Genomic DNA, 19,810 nt, shown 5'->3' with positions numbered 1-19,810 from the left:
GATGGACCTGCCATCATTCACTTTGAACTGGACTGTGTGTTTACAGGCAGATGGGCATGCCATCATTCACTTTGTACTGGACTGTGTTTACAGGCAGATGGGCCTGCCATCATTCACTTTGAACTGGACTGTGTGTTTACAGGCAGATGGGCCTGCCATCATTCACTTTGAACTGGACTGTATGTTTACAGGCAGATGCAGCAGCGCAACTTTAGATCATTACACATTCGCCAAGCCACAAAATACATCTGAATGGATTTCTGCAAATGTGTAAATACAACAGCAGACCTCTTACATTTGGGAACTTTACAGTCCTATTGATCAAACAACCATGAAAAGTTAGACTCTCTCTCCCTCAGTAATGCACATCAACAACAAAAAGATCAACAACTAATGCTAGCCAGAGCAAGATGAGCTAATAGTGTTGTGAAAAAGGGTTTGCCCACTTCCTGATTTCTTATTTCTTTGCACATTTGTCACACTTACATGTTTCAGATCAAATACATTTAAATATTACACAAAGATAACCAAAGTAAGCAGAAAATGCAGTTAAGTGATAGCTTTTTTCCCTTAATAAATAAAATCATCTGAACCTTCATGGCCCTATGTGAAAAGTAATTGCCCCTTAAACCTAATAACTGGTTGTGCCACCCTCAGCAGCAACAACTGCAATCAAGCGTTTGCGATAACTGGCAATGAGTCTTTCATATCGCTGTGGAGGAATTTTGGCCCACTCTTCTTTGCAGAATTGTTTTAATTCAGCCACATTGGAGGGTTTTCGAGCATAAACCGCCTTAAGGTCACGCCACAGCATCTCAATCGGATTCAAGTGCGGACATTGACTATGCCACTCCAAAACCTTAATTTTGTTTTTCTTAAGGTGGACTTGCTGGTGTGTTTTGGATCATTGTCCTGCTGCAGAACCCAAGTGTGCTTCAGCTTGAGGTCACAAACTGATGGCCGGACATTCTCCATCATGATGTTTTGGTAGAGAGCAGAGTTCATGGTTCCATCAATCACAGCAAGTCATCCAGGTCCTGAAGCAGCAAAGCAGCCCCAGACCATCACACTACCACCACCACCACCATATTTGACTGTTGGTATGATGTTCTTTTTCTGAAATGCTGTGTTACTTTTACGCCAGATGTAACGGGATGCACACCTTCCAAAAAGTTCAACTTTTGTCTCGTCAGTCCACAGAATATTTTCCCAAAAGTCTTGGGGATCATCAAGATGTTTTTTGCCAAAAGTGAGACGAGCCTTTGTTCTTTTTGGTCAGCAGTGGTTTTCACCTTGGAACTGTGCCATGGATGCCATTTTTGCCCAGTCTCTTTCTTATGGTTGAGTCATGAACACTGACCTTAACTGAGGCAAGTGAGGCCTGCAGTTCTTTAGATGTTGTTGTGGGTTCTTTTGTGACCTCTTGGATGAGTCGTCGCTGCGCTCTTGGGGTAATTTTGGTAGGCCAGCCAGTCCTGTGAAGGTTCACCACTGTTCCAAATTTTCTCCATTTGTGGATAATGGCTCTCACCGTGGTTCGCTGGAGTCCCAAAGCTTTAGAAATGGCTTTGTAACCTTTTCCAGACTGATATATGTCAATTACTTTGTTTCTCATCTGTTCCTGAATTTCTTTGGATCGCAGCATGATGTCTTGCTTTTTGAGATCTTTTGGCCTACCTCACTTTGTCAGACAGGTTGTATTTAAGTGATTTCTTGATTCAACAGGTCTGGCAGTAATCAGGCCTGGGTGTGGCTAGTGGAATTGAACTCAGCTTTCCAAAAAATGTGATTAACCACAGTAAATTCATGATTTAACAAGGCGGGAGCAATTACTTTGTCACATAGGGTCATGAAGGTTCGGATAGCTTTTTTCCCTTAATAAAAAAAAGTATCACTTAAAAACTGCATTTTGTGTTTACTTGGGTTATCTTTGTGTAATATAAACATTTGTTTGATGATCTGAAACAAAAAAAAAAGAAATATGTAAATACCACAGGAGTCCTCTTACATTTGGGAACTTTACAGTCCTATTGATCAAACAACCATGAAAAGGTAGACTCTATCTCCCTCAGTAATGCACATCAACAACAAAAAGATCAACAACTAATGCTAGCCAGAGCAAGATGAGCTAACATCTGACGTAGGAACGTTAGATAAACCATCTCAAACTTTTTCAGTTAGTTGGCCATCAATATTGCACTGATAAACGATGGGGAATTGTAGTCTACTCGTCCTTCTGCAGCTTGCCTGCCAACAATGGACGCTTGTCCCAACCAAGCACCCAAAGCTAACTGGCTAAAGTTGGCTAGCTTGCTAGCTAGCTACTTCCAGACACAAATGAGAGAACACCTCACTCTAACCATTTAACTTGCCCTAGCAGAGCTGGTTAGGCTGTTTACATGTTATCTAGAGCTTTGTGACTAACTATTACTTTCTTTGCCTGCGTTTACTGACACCGGTCATATTCAGCAGGTGTTGCGCTTTTGTAAATGTATCAGTTATTCTGTGCTCTGTCACACAGATGAGAGAAATCTGAAATCGTAGATAGAAAGATAGATCGCCAGATTGAATTTGTGAACACAAGAGATATGCTAACTGACAAGTTCTTGCTAGCTAACCAAATGACACATACATCTCTAGCTGTGTATAGCCACCAAAAAACGATATGAGGGGAAAGTCAACCACTCACCCACTCTTCCAATGACATGACATGACATCCTCCTAGTAGCTAGTTGGCTAGCTAATGTTAGGCTCTGTGTTTTTAGCCTGTTGCTATATTAATAGATACGCTAGCTTATTAGCCATGTGATGACCGACTTGTGATCATTGCCCTTGATTGTTTTGACATTCCCAGCCTTAGTTACATTCGTCCGTTTTTGTCGAAAATATTGAAACAGTGCATCCCAAATGGAGGAAGCAAACTATGTACCAGGCCAGCTGTTATTTACAACCTGATAGCAATAGTTTTTGGACAACCAAGAAATGTATTAGTGAATTATATTAATCATGCATTGAACTGCATCCATCTATTCTGCCAACAATAACTTAGTGTACGTCATGGAACTTTGAGTCAAATAGAACCTATTTTTAAAACCTCTTATAAAGTTGGTTTTGTAGCATAAACTGGGGAATTTGATATTTTTTACTGATATTATTGTTTCATATCTGCAACGTGGTTAATACACTGTAAGTTCCACTTTAAGTTTAATTTGTACTTAGGGCGACATTTTCCTCTTGTAAAGACAGTTGTGCTGTGAACTAACGCACTGCAACATTCTAAATCATGATTTTAGAAGATGGTTGGTGTTTTTCTTCTAGGACAAAATTGATAGATATGACTGAGTATATTTTTGATGTGTGAATCCTTTCTTCCTCGACCGCAGGGCAAGCTGATCAAGCGCCAGAGGCTGCCCAAGAATGACCGCGGCGACCACTACCACTGGAAAGATCTCAACGTGGACATGGACCTGGTAGTGTACGGCACCGTCTACCGCGTCACACACTGTGACAGCTACACACAGGTAAATAGATACGATACACACTCACACATCACACCCATTATCTATCACACACTAGGATACCAACACATACAGTACCAGTCAAAAGTTTGGACACACCTACTCATTCAAGGGTTTCTCTTTATTATTACCATTATCTACATTGTAGAATAATAGTGAAGACATCAAATCTATGAGATAACACCCATGGAATCATGTAGTAACCAAACAAGTGTTAAACAAATCAAACTATATTTGATATTTCAGATTCTTCAAAGTAACCACCCTTTGCCTTGACAGATTCAAATCAAAGTTGTAAGGTGTAAACCTTACAGTGAAACTCTTACTTACAGGCTCTAACCAACATGACAAAAAAGGTATTAGGTGGACAACGGGTAAGTAAAGAAATAAAAACAACAGTAAAAAGACAGTGAAAAATAACAGTAGCAAGGCTATATACTTTAGCGAGGCTATAACAGTATCGAGGCTATATACAGGCACCGGTTAGCTTTGCACACTCTTGGCATTCTCTCAACCAGCTTCATGAGGTAGTTACCTGGAAGGAATTTCAATTAACAGGTGTGCCTTGTTAAAAGTTAATTTGTGGAATTTCTTTCCTTTTTAAAGCGTTTGAACCAATCAGTTGTGTTGTGACAAGGGGGTGGTATACAGAAGATAGCCCTATTTGGGAAAATATCAAGTCCATATTAATGGCAAGAACAGCTCCAATTAGCAAAGAGAAATGACAGTCCATCATTATTTTAAGACATGAAGATCCGTCAATCCGAAAACATTTCAAGAACTTTGAAAGTTTCTTCAAGTGCAGTCGCAAAAACCATCAAGCGCTATGATGAAATTGGCTCTCATGAGGACCGCCACAGGAAAGGAAAGACCCAGAGTTACCTCTGCTGCAGAGGATAAGTTCATTAGAGTTAACTGCACCTCAGATTGAAGCCCAAATAAATGCTTCACAGAGTTCAAATAACAGTTTATTGCCTTGCATGTCTTTTTCTCCGATGCATCCACGTCACGCCTTGAGAACTCGTTGGCTGCTTGTCCTGAAAAGAGGTTCTTGAATCCTTAAAGTCCCTTGAAAGTCCCTTTACTGTCTTTCTTAGCCTCTGCCATCAACAATTATGACTCAGACTAAGATCTGCTTAAGTTAGATTGCACACAGTCAATTAACAAATTCCGTAGCAGTAACACAACAAAGAAGGTTAGTTCCGGGATGGAACATAAAAACACAAACAATGGCCTAACGTTAATTTACCTGTTACATCACATTTAAATTCTTATCTATACATCAACAAATCATTTATTTATTTACTACATCAAATAAACCATGAATTATGTATTAATCATGCATCGCGAATACAGCATCTATGTAACACCACTTACAAACAGACACATCTCAACAACTGTTCAGAGGGGACAGTGTAAATCAGGCCTTCGTGGTTGAATTGCTGCAAAGAAACCACTACTAAAGGACATCAATAAGAAGAAGAGACTTGCTTCGGCTAAGAAACATGAGCAATGGACATTAGACTGGTGGAAATCTGTCCTTTGGTATGATGAGTCAAAACTTTTGATTTTTGGTTCCAACCGCCGTATTTTTGTGAGATGCAGAGTAGGTGAATGGATGATCTCTGCATGTGTGGTTCCCACCGTGAAGCATGGAGGAGGAGGTGTGATGGTGTGCAGGTGCTTTGCTAGTGACACTGTCAGTGATTTATTTAGAATTCAAGGAACACTTAACCAACATGGCTGCCACAGCATTCTGCAGCGATACGCCATCCCATCTGGTTTGCGCTTAGAGGGATTATCATTTTGTTTTTCAACAGGACAATGACCCAACACACCTCCAGGATGTGTAAGGGATATTTGACCAAGAAAGAGTGAGTGCTGCATCAGATGACCTGGCCTCCACAATTACCGGACTTCAACCCAATTGAGATGGTTTGGGATGAGTTGGACAGCAGAGTGAAGGATAAGCAGCCAACAAGTGCTCAGCATCTGTGGGAATTCCTTCAAGACTGTTGGAAAAGCATACCAGATGAAGCTTGTTGAGAGAATGCCAAGAGTGTGCAAAGCAAAGGCAAAGGGTGGCTACTTTGAAGAATCTCAAATATAAAATATATTTTGATTTGTTTAACACTTTTTTTGGTTACTACATGATTCCATACGTATTATGTCATAGTTTTGATGTCTTCAATATTATTCTACAATGTAGAAAATAGTAAAAATAAAGAAAAACCTTTGAATAAGTTGGTCTGTCCAAACTTTTGACTGATAGTGTAATTTAACAATATTAGGCTGAGTTAATAAAACAGTAAAACCTATGCACATTTGTTTTTAGTGATACAATCTTTATCAAACAAAAACATACATATGTAAAAACAAAAGCATACATACTGTCTAAAACAGAAACATTCATATCTTTAAAAAAACACAGTACATATCTAAAACCACTAACGTTATTTCAGTCGTTGGCGCACACGCACCTCTGTGTAAACTGATAGATTATCAGAGGGTATAAAAACATCCCTGTGGCGCCTAAACATGGTGTGTGTGAGTGTATATGTGACTGCTGCCAAATGTTCCTCCTGTGTCATTTCCTGACATTGAAGTGCCTCGTCACCTCAGGGGCCTCTGACTCGGACTGTTATCAGCCAGAGAAGGGTCAAACACACTAATTGTTCCAGAACACAAAACATGGGATTCGTCAGCCTACTTCAAAAATCAAGACAGAGTGTGCACTGTGCTGCTAAGTCACATACTCAATAACATGAAGCTCAATGGTTGTAACAGTATGTTTGTAGGACTACACTAACAAACAATGTTGGGGTCACTTCATTTTTTAAATTCAGTCAAACATTGAACATTTTTTGTTGAAAATGTATGCGTTTGTACTGTGCTGATATCAGATGAGCAGTCTTCTTCAGGCTACAGGACCAGACTTCTTAGGTGCGTTTCTGATCAGGAAAGATCCACAACTATTCTGAGAACAATCCTTAATGCTCTACACACACACACACACACACACACACACACACACACACACACACACACACACACACACACACACACACACACACACACACACACACACACACGTTCAGGTGGTGAGCTGAGACCTCAGACAGCTCTTCTCTGATTGGTACATTAGTTAAGACGAGGTAACGACTTGGACCTGATGGACACACACACACCACACAAATCCATGGTCTCCTTAAAAACAACAAACATGCTCAGCACCTTGGTCCTGGTATTACACAGGAGGGAAAAGCATCATTAACATTGTTAGTGTCACGACTTCTGCCGAAGTCGATGCCCCTCCGTGCGCGGGTGTGGCTCGGCGGTCGACGTCACCGGTCTTCTAGCCATCATTGATCCGTTTTTCATTATCCATTGGTTTTGTCTTGTCTTCCATCACACCTGTTTCCAATCCCATTAATTACTTGTGTATTTAACCCTCTGTTTCCCCTCATGTCCTTGTCGGTGATTGTTTGTATGTTATGTTATGTGGATTAATGTATCGGTGTGCGACGGGTATCCTTTACCCAGTTTATTTTGTACTTTGGTTATGGAGTTTGTTTTTCATTAAATACTTCATATTTAACCAACGTGGTTTCTCCTGCGCCTGACTTCCCTGCCACCTACATTCACGAGTATGACAGAATCACCGACCCGCATATTGAAGTCAGCAGGAGAGGATACCACGGACATGGAGGTGGAGGAGCGCATCCAGGAGCAAGCGAAGAAGCTTCACCATCTGTGCGCCGCCATGGAGCGCGTTGTCCAGAAGATGGACCGCTGGGAGAGACAGGGAGTTCTTCCAGCGCCTCCACCAGCCCAACCGGGGTCTATACTGCACACCCCTGCTCAATCTGAACCCGGTGGAATCCGTATATCCATGCCTCAGGGATACAACGGAAATACTGCCGGCTGCCAGGGTTTCCTCCTCCAATTAGACCTTTATCTGGCCACGGTCCAACCAGTTCCATCAGACCGAGTAGAGTTTCGCCCTCGTCTCATGCCTCACCAGGAATGGGCCAGCGCTGTGTGTGACGGAGGAGATGCGGCGTTGGACCGTTATGAGGAGTTCATCCGCCGTTTCCGGGCAGTCTTCGACCACCCACCCGAGGGCAGAGCGGTGGGTAAGCGCCTCTACCATCTGAGGCAGGAGACGAGGAGCGTACAGGATTTTGCTTTGGAGTTCAGGACACTGGCAGCCAGTGCGGGATGGAATCACGGGGCCCTGATCGACCATTATCGCTGCAGTCTGCGTGAGGACGTCCGTCGGGAGCTGGCCTGCAGAGACACCACCCTCACCTTCGGATCTGTCCATCCGGCTAGACAACTTGCTGGCTGCTCGCGGACGTCCAGATCGGGGTCTGGTGGTTCCATCCTCCCGCACCCCCTCTCCTATACCCAGGGAACTGGGAGGGTGCACAGGGAGACTGGAGGGGGTTCCCGCTCGTGCACCATCGGTGGCCGCAGAGGGCACACTGCTGGTCGGTGCCGGGTAGGTTCTTCTGGGAATCGAGGTAGCAGGCAGGGCGCTCTGGCACCACCCCAGGTGAGTAGGCACCATTCTCATCCAGAGCCCTCTGTTGCACATTTATTTTTGTCTGTTACTTTTCCTGATTTTTCCCAGCCTTCCCAGCATAAGGTGCTAGTAGATTCAGGCGCGGCTGGGAATTTCATTGATCAAGCTTTTGCTAATAGTTCAGGGATCCCTATTGTACCCGTGGATGTGCCTTTCCCCGTTCACACCTTAGATAGTCGACCATTAGGGTCAGGGTTGATCAAGGAGGCCACAGCTCCTTTGAGTATGGTGACACAGGGGGGGTCACAAGGAAAAATTTTGTATTTTCCTTATGGACACTCCTGCGTATCCCGTGGTGCTGGGTCTACCTTGGTTAACTAGTCATAACCCCAGAGGGCTCTCACGGGGTGGTTGCGAGAGTGATCAGGTAGGTGTGGATGGATTTCCGTTGGTGCTACTACGGTGGAATGTCCAGACCAGGTTTCCACCATGCGCATTCCCCCCGAATATGCCGATTTGGCTCTCGCCTTCTGTAAAAGGAAGGCGACTCAATTACCACCCCATCGACAGGGGGATTGTGCGATAAATCTCATGGTAGACGCTGCACTTCCCAAGAGTCACGTGTATCCCCTGTCGCAAGCGGAGACGGTGGCTATGGAGACATATGTCTCTGAATCCCTGCGTCAGGGGTACATTCGGCCCTCCATTTCACCCGTCTCCAAGTTTCTTTTTTGTGAAGAAGGATGGAGGTCTGCGCCTGTGCATTGATTATCGAGGTCTCAATAAAATCACGGTGGGGTACAGTTACCCGCTACCCCTGATCGCCCCGGCGATTGAGTTAATGCACGGGGCGCGCTTCTTCACTAAACTGGATCTCCGGAGTGCGTACAATCTGGTGTGTATCTGAGATGGGGACGAGTGGAAGACAGAATTTAGTACCACCTCAGGGCATTATGAGTACCTCGTCATGCCATACGGGTTAACCTGTTAGGGCTAGGGGGCAGTATTGACACGGCCGGATAAAAAAACGTACCCGATTTTATCTGGTTACTACTCCTGCCCAGTAACTAGAATATGCATATAATTATTGGCTTTGGATAGAAAACACCCTAAAGTTTCTAAAACTGTTTGAATGGTGTCTGTGAGTATAACAGAACACATATGGCAGGCAAAAACCTGAGAAGATTCCAAACAGGAAGCGCCCTCTCTGACAAGTTGTTGTTCATCTTGGCTCTTTTTATTGAAGACTGAGGATCTTTGCGGTAACGTGACATTTCCTACGGCTCCCATAGGCTCTCAGAACCCGGGAAAAAGCTGAATGATATCGAGGCAGCCTCTGGCTGAAACAAATTATTGCGTTTGGATAGTGGCTGGTCAGAGTACTCTGAGACTCACGCTCGTGCACGAGGACACGAGATGTATTTATTTCCTCTCTCTTTGTACGTATACAGGCTTTCCCGGTCGGAATAGTATCGCTTTTTTACGAGAAAAATGGCATAAAAATTTATTTTAAACAGCGGTTGACATGCTTCGAGGTACGGTAATGGAATATTTAGAATTTTTTTGTCACGAAATGCGCCATGCTCGCCACCCTTATTTACCCTTTCGGATAGTGTCTTGAACGCACGAACAAAACGCCGCTGTTTGGATATAACAATGGATTATTTGGGACCAAACCAACATTTGTTATTGAAGTAGCAGTCCTGGGAGTGCATTCTGACGAAGAACACCAAAGGTAATCAAACTTTTCTAATAGTAAATCGGAGTTTGGTGAAGGCTAAACTTGCTGGGTGTCTAAATAGCTAGCCCTGTGATGCCGGGCTATCTACTGAGAATATTGCAAAATGTGCTTTCACCGAAAAGCTATTTTAAAATCGGACATATCGAGTGCATAGAGGAGTTCTGTATCTATAATTCTTAAAATAATTATGTTTTTTGTGAACGTTTATCGTGAGTAATTTAGTAAATTCACCGGCAGTGTTCAGTGGGAATGCTAGTCACATGCTAGTCACATGCTAATGTAAAAAGCTGGTTTTTGATATAAATATGAACTTGATTTAACAAAACATGCATGTATTGTATAACATAATGTCCTAGGGTTGTCATCTGATGAAGATCATCAAAGTTTAGTGCTGCATTTAGCTGTGGTTTGGGTTCATGTGACATTATATGCTAGCTTGAAAAATGAGTGTCTGATTATTTCTGGCTGGGTACTCTGCTGACATAATCTAATGTTTTGCTTTCGTTGTAAAGCCTTTTTGAAATCGGACAGTGTGGTTAGATTAACGAGAGTCTTGTCTTTAAAATGGTGTAAAATAGTCATATGTTTGAAAAATTGAAGTATTTGCATTTTTGAGGTATTTGAATAACGCGCCACGGGATTACACTGGCTGTTGAGTAGGTGGGACGCAAGCGTCCCACCTAGCCCATAGAGGTTATAGAATGCTCCATCAGTCTTCCAATCGTTTGTAGACGAGATTTTCACGACTTCTACCGAAGTCGATGCCCCTCCTTGCACAGGTGGTGCTCGGCGGTCAACGGTCTTCTAGCCATCATTGATCAGTTTTTTATTATCCATTGGTTTTGTCTTGTCTTCCATCACACCTGTTTCCAATCCCATTAATGACTTGTGTATTTAACCCTCATGACCACCATTAATTACTTGTGTGTTTCCCCTCATGTCCTTGTCGGTGATTGTTTGTATGTTATGTTATGTGGATTTGTGTATCGGTGTGCGACGGGTATCCTTTACCCAGTTTATTTTGTACTTTGGTTATGGAGTTTGTTTTTCATTAAATACTCCATATTTAACCAACTTGGTTTCTCCTGTGCCTGACTTCCCTGCCACCTACATTCACGAATATGACAGTTAGTCTGGCCTGTCACTCAATAAAACCTCATTTCACTTTCTCTGTACGGTGACATTGACCCACATGTAAGGGAACACGACCGGGGGAATCAAGTAGGGGGACATGGTGAGAGAGAGTCAATGATACGGACAGTTATATAAAATACACAGAACAGGGAAAATATGAGAAAGAATGGGACTGAGGGGGAGATTTGCTCTGTGCTTAAGATAGTGTAAACCCTCCTCAGAACTAGCCTCGTACTACCGTCCAGATCAGGCAAGCTTAAATACATGTGTTTAGCTGATTCAGTGTCGTGAAATATATGTATGTGAGCTCACAGATCTGGATGGTAGTTCGAGGCTACCTTATAGCGAGCATTGTCGAAGAGAAGTTTGAAAATGAATTATGATGATCTGTGCTCTTTTGCATTATGAAAATGTCACACTAAGTGTCCGAGGCTGTAAAGACATTTTTAGAGAATTATGTTTTGTGTACTAAGTCTGACATCTCCCCAATATACCATGATAGTCTTGTGTCTTTCTGTAGTAAAACCGTATAGGACAGCCCCTCAACTACCTCAACAGTAAGAAATGGCATCGTTGCTGCGAGAAAAAAAACCTGACTCTGTTTAAACTCACAAAGTGTCCTATATTCCTTGTCCACCTGCCAGTGGTGATTATTTGTCACATGTGCGGAATACAACAGGTATAGAGCTTACAGTGAAATGCTTACTTACAAGCCCTTAACCAACAATGCAGTTAAGAAAAATAAAAAAAAATAAAAAAATACAAATAAAAGTAGCAGTAAAATAACAATAGTCAATGTGCGGAGGTTAGTTGAGGTAGTATGTACATAGTTATTAAAGTGACTATTCATAGATAATAAAAGAGAGTAGCAGCAGCATAGGGGGGGGTGGCAATGCAAATAGTCTGGGTAGCCATTTGATTAGCTGTTCAGGAGTCTTATGGCTAGAAGTTGTTTAGAAGCCTCTTGGACCTAGACTTGTCACTCCAGTACCGCTTGCCATGCGGTAGTAGAGAGAACAGTCTATGACTAGGCTGGCTGGAGTCTTTGACAATTTTTATGGCCTTCCTCTGACACCACCTGGTATAGAGGTCCTGGATGGCAGGAAGCTTGGCCCTAGTGATGTACTGGGCCGATCGTACTACATTTACATTTTAGTCATTTAGCAGACGCTCTTATCCAGAGCGACTTACAGTAGTGAATGCATACATTTCATACATTTTTTCTGTTTCCCCCCCATACTGGTCCCCCGTGGGAATCGAACCCACAACCCTGGCATTGCAAACACCATGCTCTACCAACTGAGCCACATGGGTCTAAGACGCTCTGTAGTGCCTTGCGGTCAGAGGCCGAGCAGTTGCCATACCAGGCAGGGATGTACCCGTCAGGATGCTCTCGATGGTGCAGCTGTAAAAACTTTTGAGGATCTGAGGACCCATGCCAAATCTTTTCAGTCTCCTGAGGGGGAATAGATTTTGCGTGCCCTCTTCACGACTGTCTTGGTGTGCTTGGACCATGTTAGTTTGTTGGTGTTGTGGACGCCAAGGAACTTGAAGCTCTCAACCTGCTCCACTACAGCCCCATCGATGAAAATGGGGGCGTGTCCCATCAAAGTGTACTCCCACACTGGCCTCGTCCCAAATGGAACCCTTTTCCCTACATAGTGCACTACTTTTGACCACAGCCCTATGGGCCCTGGTCAAAAGTAAAGGACTCTATAGGGCTTAGGGTGGCATTTGGGACGCACACACTGACTGACTGATTGGCTCCTCATATCACATAAAGGACACACACACTGTCGATATCTGACTCTGACACCTGATTCAGCCTCTTGGCCCTATCCTTACACCCCTGTCTCACTCACACACACACACACACACACACTCGGGGGCATGTCCCCAGTACATTGTTTGAATCGTGAATTGTGCCAAATGACATTTGACCCACTCACCCACACCCACACATGCCTCCTATACTTTTCAAAGGAGACAAATTATCAGGACATAGGGCAGCGCACAATTGGCCCAGCATCATCCGGGTTTGGCCAGTGACTTGCCTGGTTAAATAAAGGTTAAATAAAAAATAGAAAAATGTTTTCAAACGTTAGCAACGGAAAACTAAAATTAGAGTTTCTTATTATTCCCCCCCCCGCTTCAGTCTGTTTCCTTTCGTTTGGTGCCAGATAGACTATTCCACCGAATGACTGTTGGCTAAGCCTACAGAGTAACTGTAGTTGGAGTGACACCTACCTATCCTAAGGGGGGTGGTAGCCTAGCGGTTAGCGTGTTAGGTCAGAAACCAAAAGGTTGCTGGTTTGAATACCAGAGCAGACAAGGTGAAAAATCTGTTGATGTGCAAACAACACATTTCACTGCAACAATCTACCTACATGTACAGTACATTAACTCAATTACCTCGACTAACGGGTGCCCCCCGCACATTGACTCTATACCGGGTACCCTCTGTATATAGCCTCGCTGTTGTTATTTTACTGCTGCTCTTTAATTATTTCTCTTAAAACTGCTTTGTTGGTTAGGGGCTTGTAAGTAAGCGTTTCACAGTAAGGACTACACCTGTTGTATTCGACACGTGACAAATACAATTTGATTTGATCTGTTTTTATTTGATTAGATCCAAGAATACAGCCATTAAAATTCCCTTCAACAACATTGCTGCCACACACACACACACTTGTTAAAAACAAATAACTATGTAGTCTTCTGATATTCTTTAGGAATGTTCTATTTTTAAAAAAACCACAGTATTTTTCAGGCCAGTTAGTACATACTATCAACACCCATAACCACCAAACCAGACAGGCAAATTCAGGGCAGCTAAAACAACCCAAGCCAAGGACAAATCGCCTTAAATCTACAGTTTTATATAGAGCCATAGCTGAATGGAACTCATTACCAATCCATATTTCTCAGGCAAAAAGTCAATCCACCTTCAAGCAAAAATTACAAGAACATCTAATGCGATAGACCATATGACTGGACAGGAAATAGAAAGAACATTAATGCGATAGACCATATGACTGGACAGGAAATAGAAAGTATCAACTGAATGTTAAATGTGTTTCCTGTCAGGTATTTTATTTATCTGTATTGTCTACTTGTTGAATGTTTGTGAAGTCTTGATTTGTGGTTGTTTGTAATATCTTGTTAATTGGTGTTGGACCCCAGGAAGATTAGCTAGCATTACGGCGTTAGCTAATGGGGATCCTAATAAAAATTACACTCACATGCACATGCTCACAAGCACAGACATACACAAACACACCTCAATCCTGTCCTTTTACTACGAGCCAAACTCTCCCCTGTGGATGACAGAGAACTCTGACATAAAGTCCACTCCTATTCCTTTGGCTGTGTGTGTCCACTATATGTATATCCTCAAGCATTTGAAACCTCATGAATACAGAACCAACCATCAGACAGACAGTATATGAGTGATTACTTCCTGATCCAGTATGTGAGTGATTACTTCCTGATCCAGTATGTGAGTGATGACTTCCTGATCCAGTTGGAGTGATTCACTATTTGAAAAAAAACTGGTTCTGAAGCAGCTGCCATTGGTCAGTTACTGGGGCATATAATTAAGTTAATGCTCGGCCCACTGAAAAACCCTACCCCTGCACTATTTGCAAATCTGACGGGAAAGGTGAAATAAATAAATATGGAGGACACTTCCCTAAGACCTTTGGAAAGCTAGGTGGAGTAACACCATTTGGTCCGAACTTACCAGTCCCTTCAGGTTTCCAAACAATGAAGGTTGTTGTAGGGGCAGGCACCCATAGTGACAGTAAGTGTAACGGGTGTCGTTTGTAGTTGAAGAAGAAGTCGACCAAAACGCAGCGTGGTAAGTGTTCATGATATTTATTTTCAAGAAACACGCAAACAAAAATAACAAAAGGGAAACCGAAAACGCACAGTTCCGTCAGGCACATAAGCTAAACAGAAAATAAACTACCCACAAAACACAGGTGGGAAAAGGCTGCCTAAGTATGATTCCCAATCAGAGACAACAATAGACAGATGCCTCTGATTGGGAACCCTACTCGGTCAAAACAAAGAAATATACAACATAGAATGCCCACCCCACATCACACCCTGACCTAACAAATAGAGGAATAAAACGTCTCTCTAAGGTCAGGGCGTGACAGTACTCCCCCCCCCAAAGGTGCGGACTCCCGGCTGCAAACCTGAACCTATAGGGGAGGGTCCGGGTGGGCATCTACCCCCGCTCCGCCAGCTGATCCCTCCGCTTTTGTGTAACCGGACCATGGATCGTCGCCGGAGGAACCGGACCGTGGATCATCGCCGGAGGCTCTGGACTGCCGACCGCCGCTGGAGACTCCGGACTGCCGACCGCCGCTGGAGACTCCGGACTGCCGACCGCCGCTGGAGACTCCGGACTGCCGACCGCCGCTGGAGACTCCGGACTGCCGACCGCCGCTGGAGACTCCGGACTGCCGACCGCCGCTGGAGACTCCGGACCGGGGACCGTCGCTACAGGCTCCGTGCCGGGGACCGTCGCTGCAGGCTCCGTGCCGGGGATCGTCGCTGGAGGCTCCGTGCCATGGATCGTCGCTGGAGGCTCCGTGCCATGGATCGTCGCTGGAGGCTCCGTGCCATGGATCGTCGCTGGAGGCTCCGTGCCATGGATCTTCGCTGGAGGCTCCGTGCCATGGATCATCGCTGGAGGCTCCGGGCCATGGATCATCACTACAGGCTCCACGCCATGGATCATCACTACAGACTCCGGGCCATGGATCATCACTGGAGGCTTCGTGCCATGGATCATCACTGGAAACTTCGGACCATGGATCATCACTGGAGGCTTCGTACGTGGAGCCGGAACAGGTCTCACCGGACTGGGGAGACGCACTGGAGACCGGGTGCGCAGAGCTAGCACAGGATATACTGGGCCGTGGAGGCGCACTGGAGGTCTGGAGCGTAGGGCTGGCACAACCCGTCCTGGCTGGATGCTTACGTTAGCCCGGCAAGTGCGGGGCGCTGGCACAGGACGAACTGGGCTGTGAAGGCGCACTGGCGACACAGTGCGTAGAGCTGGCGCAGGATGTCCTGGACCGAGGAGGCGTACTGGAGACCAGGAGCGCTGAGCCGGTACAATCCGTCCTGGCTGAATGCTCACTCTAGCACGGCAAATGCGGGTGCAGGCACAGAGCGCACCGGGCTATGAATGCGCACTGGAGATATAGTGCGCATCACAGCATAACACGGTGCCTGACTGGTCACATGCTCCCCACGGTAAGCGCGGGGAGTTGGCTCAGGTCTCCACCCTGACTCCGCCAATCTCCCCGTGTGCCCCCCCCCCAAGACATTTTTGGGAGCTGCCTCTCGGGCTTCCGTTGTTGCCGTGCTAGTTCCTCGTAGCATCGCCGTTCTGCTCTCGCTGCCTCCATCTCCTCCTTCGGACGGCGATACTCCCCGTCCTGCCTCCAGGGTCCTTTCCCGTCTAGGATTTCCTCCCAGGTCCATTCGTCCTGACCACGCCGCTTGGTCCTTTGGTGGTGGTTAGTTCTGTAACGGGTGTCGTTTGTAGTTGAAGAAGAAGTGGTCCAAAACGCAGCGTGGTAAGTGTTCATGATATTTATTTTCAAGAAACACGCAAACAAAATAACAAAAGGGGAAAATGCACAGTTCCGTCAGGCACATAAGCTAAACAGAAAATAACTACCCACAAAACACAGGTGGGAAAAGGCTGCCTAAGTATGATTCCCAATCAGAGACAACGATAGACAGCTTCCTCTGATTGGGAACCATACTCGGTCAAAACAAAGAAATATACAACATAGAATGCCCACCCCACATCAAACCCTGACCTAACAAATAGAGGAATAAAACGTCTCTCTAAGGTCAGGGTGTGACAGTAAGTGCCTTTTCTCAACTGACCAGTGCATAAAGCCCTTTACACGTCAGCAGTTGTCACAAAGTGCTATACAGAAACCCAGCCTAAAACCCCAAACAGCAAGCAATGCAGATGTAGAAGCACGGTGGGTAGGACAAACTCACTAGAAAGACAGGAACCTAGGAAGAAACCTACTGTACAGAGGAACCAGGCTATGAGGGGTGGCCAGTCCTCTTCTGGCTGTGCCGGGTGGATATTAGAAGAGTACGTGTGGCCATAAAGGCCAGATGGTTATTCTGAGAAAACCTTTCAGTTACCTAGAGACTACAGGCCAAGAGTGTTTAATGATCAGATCAAGCTTTGAGGAAAACTCCAGGTTCTATACATGGGTGACGGTCTTACCTACGGAGGGCGCCCTGTGATGGGTAGGACACTCCAGGGTCCCCTGTTGGGTTCGACCAAACATGGCAGAGTAGACGGCGATCTGCATCCCCTGTTTACAGCTCAGCTTCATCCTTTCCTCCTCACACACCACCGTACTCTTATACTCATCTGGAAGGGGGTGGAGGAAGAGATATCATCTTTAGTATCATCAGACACACACACTTACCCTTTCTGTCTGTCTCAGGCTTACTCTGAAGTTAGCCTTTTATTTTCCCTGTGAGTGTGCAGGTGTTCACGTGTGAAGGTGTGAAAGTGTGCAGGTGTTCACGTGTGAAGGTGTGAAAGTGTGCAGGTGTTCAGATATTCAGGTGTGTGTGTTCTAAATACTTCTCTCCATCATCCCTTTCCAAGCACCATGAGCCTTCCCTCACTCTTTCTGTCCTACATCCTCAAATGTAAACCTCTCTCCCCATCCATCTTTCTTCCCCTCCCTCCTTCTCTCAGAGCCAGAATACCAGTGGTGTAATCCCTTCTCTCACAGCCAGAATACCAGTGGTGTAATCCCTTCTCTCAGAGTCAGAATACCAGTGGTGTAATCCCTTCTCTCAGAGCCAGAATACCAGTGGTGTAATCCCTTCTCTCAGAGCCAGAATACCAGTGGTGTAATCCCTTCTCTCAGAGCCAGAATACCAGTGGTGTAATCCCTTCTCTCAGAGCCAGAATACCAGTGGTGTAATCCCTTCTCTCAGAGCCAGAATACCAGTGGTGTAATCCCTTCTCTCAGAGCCAGAATACCAGTGGTGTAATCCCTTCTCTCAGAGCCAGAATACCAGTGGTGTAATCCCTTCTCTCAGAGCCAGAATACCAGTGGTGTAATCCCTTCCCTCAGAGCCAGAATACCAGTGGTGTAATCCCTTCTCTCAGAGCCAGAATACCAGTGGTGTAATCCCTTCTCTCAGAGCCAGAATACCAGTGGTGTAATCCCTTCCCTCAGAGCCAGAATACCAGTGGTGTAATCCCTTCTCTCAGAGCCAGAATACCAGTGGTGTAATCCCTTCTCTCAGAGCCAGAATACCAGTGGTGTAATCCCTTCTCTCAGAGCCAGAATACCAGTGGTGTAATCCCTTCTCTCAGAGCCAGAATACCAGTGGTGTAATCCCTTCCCTCAGAGCCAGAATACCAGTGGTGTAATCCCTTCCCTCAGAGCCAGAATACCAGTGGTGTAATCCCTTCTCTTAGAGCCAGAATACCAGTGGTGTAATCCCTTCTCTCAGAGCCAGAATACCAGTGGTGTAATCCCTTCTCTCAGAGCCAGAATACCAGTGGTGTAATCCCTTCCCTCAGAGCCAGAATACCAGTGGTGTAATCCCTTCTCTCAGAGCCAGAATACCAGTGGTGTAATCCCAGCCACCCAGGGTGTTGTAGTAGCTAAATCCAGTCATGTTATTCCTGAGCTGTGGTGTGGTCACACTAGACTGACTGGGAGTGGCCACTCACTCCACTGACCCCTCCACTACCCTGACCCTGGACCAATCAACAGCTCTTTTGTACTCTGTCACTTAACCAATGACTTCTGGGCGACAGAGAAATGTCTCTGTAGGATCTAAGTGGGGTTTTAGTGAGGTGCAACGAGCAGGTGTCACTGCCTCTGAAAGGAAAGCGGGTGAGGGAGGGATGGAAACAGAAGAAGAGAGAGGGAGAGAGAGTTGGGTTGAAAATCATCTCTCTCTCTCTCATTCCCTCTCTCTCATTCCCTGTCCCAGTCTTCTCCGCTGCATTCCTGTTCCACTCCCCCATGTCCATAGTTTTGATTTTCAGGGAGTTCAGCTGTCACAGGTTAATGTGACTGGGCTCTGTGTGTGGAATACCTGTGCATGGCTAAACACATCCACATTGCAGGTTGACAATCATTGGGATGACTCGTCTTAGAGGCAGAGCGATTTCCACTAGATGGACCAGCTGCAAAGTCAAAATTGTCTATATATCGTAAAAATGTTTTCAAATAGAAATTAGCTTTTTGATCTCAATTTCAAGTTAGAGTTAGGCATAAGGTAAACGGTGTGATCAAGGTCAAGGTTAAAATCTTATTGTATGACTTTGTGGGTGTGCCAGCTAGTGACCACCATGCAGAGCTGCCTCCAGTACATGAGTCATCCCAATAAATGCTAACCTGCATCCACATTATCAAGGCTTCTGTTTCTGCACATTAGTATGAATGGGATTTAAACCTTCATAGTGTCACCAGGGATTTCTTTGTGTGTGTGTGTGTGTGTGTGTGTGTGTAGATATATATATATATATATATATATATATAAGACAGAAACAGACACTATAAGGTGGAGTAGAAATGATAAAGAAACTCAGGGGTGATGAGGGAGGGACTTACTAGGCATGCATTTGTACCACACAATGAGGTATTTGCTGCTACTGGGGCACGGGTCCATCCCGAAGAGACGACTGCTGACAAGGACCTGACAGATCCTCCGGTCCTGGCACTCATCCAACATTTTCTACCATTGAAAGAGAGATATTGAGGGAGAGAGAGAGAGAGGAGGAGAGAGATGGAGAGAGAGAGAGAGAGGAGGAGAGAGATGGAGAGAGCGAGAGAGAGAGCGAGAGAGAGAGAGAGAGAG

The 19,810-nt window shown here is 45.0% G+C and overlaps 1 protein-coding gene across 1 annotated transcript in view; it reads right to left on the bottom strand.

Moving 5' to 3' along the window:
- LOC106571159 (protein eva-1 homolog A) overlaps positions 1–19,810 on the bottom strand; it is a 171,003-nt gene that overhangs the window by 100,487 nt on the left and 50,706 nt on the right. The window contains exons 3-4 of the mRNA XM_014143899.2: positions 19,564–19,687; positions 17,196–17,345 (exon numbers count right to left, since the gene is read on the bottom strand). Coding sequence (XP_013999374.1) covers positions 17,196–17,345; positions 19,564–19,687 — 274 coding nt within the window. The remainder of the gene's footprint in view (positions 1–17,195; positions 17,346–19,563; positions 19,688–19,810) is intronic.

This window comes from Salmo salar, chromosome ssa15 (assembly GCF_905237065.1).
Source record: "Salmo salar chromosome ssa15, Ssal_v3.1, whole genome shotgun sequence".
Taxonomy (NCBI): domain Eukaryota; kingdom Metazoa; phylum Chordata; class Actinopteri; order Salmoniformes; family Salmonidae; genus Salmo; species Salmo salar.
The sequence above is the reverse complement of the archived record's forward strand: the minus strand, read 5'-3'. Positions and strand labels throughout refer to the sequence as shown.